General features: G+C 44.8%; 1 protein-coding gene across 1 annotated transcript in view; it reads right to left on the minus strand.

The window, feature by feature from the left end:
* pam (peptidylglycine alpha-amidating monooxygenase) overlaps positions 1 to 5,000 on the minus strand; it is a 19,568-nt gene that overhangs the window by 5,010 nt on the left and 9,558 nt on the right. Inside the window, exons 13-18 of the mRNA XM_029837562.1 lie at positions 4,788 to 4,891; positions 4,438 to 4,637; positions 4,281 to 4,331; positions 1,915 to 2,160; positions 520 to 646; positions 1 to 76 (exon numbers count right to left, since the gene is read on the minus strand). The exon at positions 1 to 76 is cut by the window's left edge and continues 41 nt beyond it. Of these exons, the coding sequence (XP_029693422.1) occupies positions 1 to 76; positions 520 to 646; positions 1,915 to 2,160; positions 4,281 to 4,331; positions 4,438 to 4,637; positions 4,788 to 4,891 (804 nt within the window). The remainder of the gene's footprint in view (positions 77 to 519; positions 647 to 1,914; positions 2,161 to 4,280; positions 4,332 to 4,437; positions 4,638 to 4,787; positions 4,892 to 5,000) is intronic.

The following is a 5,000-nucleotide window of genomic DNA, read 5'->3' on the forward strand; positions in this document are numbered from 1 at the left end:
ATCCACAACTAAAATGGTGGACTGTTGAATGGGTCCCAGAAACCTCTCCTGGTATCTTTCCTGCAGATTGAAAGAGCTGAGAAAAGGGTCCGGTGTTAATACCCCTCCACATTCCTCTGTCATTTTCATTAAACCCATTCATCTTTCAACCACACAATTAAAAACTGTTCAATCGGTGTAAACATTCATCATTTCAAACACACACATAACACAAATGCAACCCTAACTCACATGTCAGCCAAATGAAGCTGTTTCTAACATAAATTTATGTTCCAAGCACTTAATGACACCCCGACGGGCTGTTTATCAGACGTGGGCGTGTTGGGAAGAGCGCTGTTGTGGTAAACATTTACTGTAGGTTAAATACTCATTAATGATCATTGAGTTCATCACTGCTGTACAATAAAAAGGTGACAGAACAGTCGCCTCTTTGGTGGGTGCAGGTCCATGTATAAATGTGCGTGGGGCATCAAAGGATTAAAGGTGAAAATATTACATATTACGCCATATTACACTTACTTGGCCCCCCAGCGGTGGTCCCCTCTGTGGAAAACCACCAGGTAGGAATGAGTGTTGTAGGCGAGTCCTGACACCTGACCCAGCTGGAGAGAAGTTAGAGGCCAGGACACCTGCTCCAAATGGAAGTCTGCAGCAGAGAGAGAACCAGACAACCCCCACGGTAAAGCTTCAGGAGGGGGGGTTCATACACACTGTACACCTGTGGATCTGTGGGCTCATGCAGAGGGAATAGCTATTAACAGTGGGAGGAGTGTGTGTGTGTGTGTCCGTATGTGTGTGCATTGAAAATGTGTGGGATTCCTTCACCATTGTCCTAAACACCTCCTCCTAAAGTGCTAACCTGTAACAGCCTTGTGACATGTGGGCTTTGTGACATCACAAATCTCCTTGTCTGAAGTTTGTTATCAGCTATGACATCATCACTCGCAGGAACAAGAGTCACCTCTGACCTCTGTTCAGACACACGGGGGCCTACGGAGGTTTGGGTCAACGTGTGTGTGGATGTTCAGCAGGTGGAAGATGAAATAAGCTCCAAAAGACAGGAAGTCACAGACCCCAGCTTCCCTTTAGATGTTGAACTAAATCAGGGTTCATTCTCCTCTTTTAGCTTTTCTAAATAACAGTAGAGGAAAGGGGCCCTCAGCAGTAGTGGCCAGCAGCGCCCCCCTGTGGCCAGTATCACCCCCATGTTCACAGCTGGACAGATGTTCCTCTCAACAGATTCTGTGTCCCTTGTTCTCCAAACACACTTTTGCCCACAGCAGCAGCAGCAGCAGCAGAGTTCTGGTAGAAGCTCCTCAGTTTTTCTCCTTATTCCACTTTACAATGGTAGAAAACCAAACTGTCACACTGAAATTGCTGAAATGATTTGGAAAGATTAGAGTTATTTTTAGAGGATATTTTAGAGAGAAGAGTCAGAAGTAGTTTGTTTCCCTCGCAGTTACAGCGAAACTTCAACCTTCTTCCATTTCTGGGACTGTAACAGACAACCTTTCTCATCTAAATACATGCTGACGCTGAAAACTTATATTTTATCTTGTCTTTGGAGTATTTTGTTGGACTCTTTGTCAGAAGAAAATAGAGATGTCTCATTCGCCCGACTCAGAGTCAGAGTTTAGGGACACTGCACACAGAGCAACTCTGAACATGAAGATGTTTCCATGCAAAATGCAACCAAGAAGTTCAACCTCAACCAACAGATCAGCCCCCAAAAAAGCCACAGAAGCGAAGAGTGAAAGAAACAAAACCTGAAACTCAAGGTTGCTTTCTTTGACATGTTCATCAGGGTTTTTATAGCACAATAAAAGTGCACCATGCAAGAAAGAAAAAGAAGGGATAGCAGTAGTAGAGGAGTATTCCAGCATCACTGACAATGAAAAAGCATTCAGGACCCACCTTGTCCCTCAGCTAGCAGTTTGCTCCGCGGTGGTTCGGCCGTGGCCTCGAGCTGATGAAATTTGTGGATTCTGTCCCTCATCAGAGAAGGATGGAAGACTACTTTGGCATTGGGAGATCCCAGATCTTTCTTTTGAATTACGCTATCACTATGAGCCATCAAGTCAGTGTTGGATCTGTACTTATGAATATGATCTATGTCCTTGCTCTGGCCTAGCAGCTTGGAAATAAGAGAATAGAGGTCACCTGCACAGATAAAGAGGATAGGATAGAGCGCAAAGCATCATCAAGAGGCTACATGAACCATCACACAACCTCTTAGTTGTCCTTCATGTTGTTATGACACTCTTTCTGATGTTAAAAGGACTTTGAAATCCTGACTGTTCTTATGGAATGACTGAAGACTCACAAAGGAGTTAGACAACACTAAACCAGAAGAAATGGTGATTCAAATGTGCTGATGAAGATGAAAGGAGAGAGAAGAGCAGAGAGGAAGAAGAAAAGTGAGGAGGAAAAGCAAAAAGGTAAATCAACAGGGTGAGAATGATCAGCTGCCCATCTGATGGTGAGTTTACTACCATAAAAGGAGCAGTTGTGGGTATGAAGGACACTTTTCTGTGCACTGGTCATGTGATCTCAGTTAGCTTTCATCTCTTTGGCTATGCTGACAGTTTAAATGGAAACCATTCACCACCACCACAGTCCAGCTTAATGGGAACATGCATAAGGCAAAGTATATATTGGCCACGATGTTTCACCTGTCACGCGTTAAAACACGCATGCAAACATGTAGCCCTCATGAACTGGTCATGAAGCTGAGGGGACTTTGCTGTCTGGCAACAGAACACAAGAATTCACGTGTTAAACCTCTGGAGTGTGAAGGAAAACGACTACTTCTCTCTAAATCCTAAATTTTCCTGTAGCTCGAACTCTCATTTAGTGCAGTGAAGCAGCTTCTGAGCTCTCAGTGACCAGATCTTGGTTTCCATTCTTCCCAGAGACAAAGTAATACTGAAGAGACAAAAAGGCTAGATGATTCTGTTGGGTCCAAGGTTAGCATCTTCTGTTTGGGCTAGCTAGCTAAAGACAGACTGGCTCCATCCAAGGTTGATGGAACCTGCCATCTGCCTGATGAACCTCTGGGTACGACTGTCTCCCCAGAACTGGTGCTGGTGCCGCATGATGACCTGTTGCTGTGTTGTTGTCACTTCCCCTAATCAGTAAACTTCATTTCAACACAGGTCACCTGAGTCTCCTGTGTGTCACTTCCACAACCTCCAGGATTTCAACAACATGGAGCCTCTGTTAAAACGCTGAGCATCAGCATCAAGCAGTCCAGGAATACCTTCACACACTCATCGTCTCTAGTCTCAGAGCAGTGGGCACTATCTATCTATCCTTGTATTTAAATTTAAGATCATTATTGGTGAAGTTCCTGTAAAACTTCCAGTGAAGATTTGAACAAACTACTTATCTCAGCGAAGATGTGAGGAAGAGCGTGTGATATGTACCTGGGATGCAGTTATCAGTGCTGGATGCATTTTTTCTCTGGTCCTCTGAGCTGAGATTTGTGTCTGCAAGCTGGATCTAAACCCTAACCAGGCCATGTTTCCTTAATCTGAATCTTATCTACCAAGGTTCCAGCAGTCAGTCTTCATCACACGTGTGACAGACTAAAGAGCGACACAATGTACGAGGAAGGACGAGGATCAAGCTGCAGGGCAGCATATCAGGCCTTGATTCTTAGCTCTAGTGCAGCTCTGCATACAGAATTCCCACCTCCAGCCAGGCCGTCAGGATCACTGGCTCTGGCATGTGCTCGTCATCATCACAAGGATGGACTTCAACAGTAACACACCTCTCTTGCTGTCTGTGTCCCGTCACATGCTGATTATCACCTGTTTACAGGTCAGAATGTCCAGAGCGGCACCTTGGTGAGTCAGAACCAGTAAGAGTTGGACTCCACCAGTAAGTCTCCCCCCTTCCACCGGTCTGTGTCTCACTACCTTCAGTGACTTTTGAAAGACACATAAATCTGCTGGCTCTGACAGCCTGAAACTGAGAGCTGAACAGAAGAGTCAATAAGCCACTGCTGTCTTCTCTGAGCTTTGCTACACTTTAATGTGTGTCTGCAGATCTATAAAGATCAAAGAGAAGATTCAAGAAGAGCTTATGAGAGGGTTGGAGGCACAGAGCAGGGAAAAGATGGATTTTATATTTTATCTACTGCTGTGTATCTATAAATATGACAGCTGTGGCTGAGACCCACCGGTCAAGGCAGCAGAACTGAGAAAAGAATCCAGCTGAGCAGACTTTTTGCCTGCCCTAACAACAGTCAAGCAGTGCTGAAACAGGTCGACTCTCACCCTGATTCGGTTGCTCTGTGTTTGTTCCAAACGAGGAACTGTCCTGATGACCTTCAGGGGGAAACAGAGCGAAACTCACATGAAACAAGACGAGGTGTCAAAGGAACTGTCGCCTTCACTCTCATCCTACAACAAAAGCAACAGATTATCTTTGTACCTGACACGTGAGCTGAGTGCATCATGTGACCAGCGTGCATCATGTCTGGACTGACGGGGATGGGAATGTTGGCCTCAGCTGGGATATGCTGAAAAAGCTGTTTGGGACCAGGGTTCATACAGGTCATGAAGGGAATGGCATGTTTTCTGTCCATATAGTACATTATATAGAAGTTGCACATTTCATCATTGGAGGTGGACCTGCAAGAGAAAAGAAAGTATGGCCGCAGTGTAGACGAGTACAAACAGACCAGATGGTAGAGAACCGCCAAAAATAATCCATGGAGATCAGAAAAATGTTCACAGAGAGCCAAGATGCTAGTTAAAAGTTTAATTGGGATATTTACTCACCCTATGGAAGTGGCGGTAGTCATGTTCTCCCCAGTAAACATACATCTGGCTGCTACAGTGTCACCATACTGTACATTTACATCCTTGTTTGTTGGATAGAATGCCTGTTCAAATCAAAACACAAAGCACCAACATGTAAATCTAATCATAGTTCTGTGGAGTTGTGTGTGGATACAGGGTCAGAGACAGATGTTATTGGGACCTAAGCAGATA

Source organism: Takifugu rubripes, chromosome 6 (assembly GCF_901000725.2).
Source record: "Takifugu rubripes chromosome 6, fTakRub1.2, whole genome shotgun sequence".
NCBI lineage: Eukaryota > Metazoa > Chordata > Actinopteri > Tetraodontiformes > Tetraodontidae > Takifugu > Takifugu rubripes.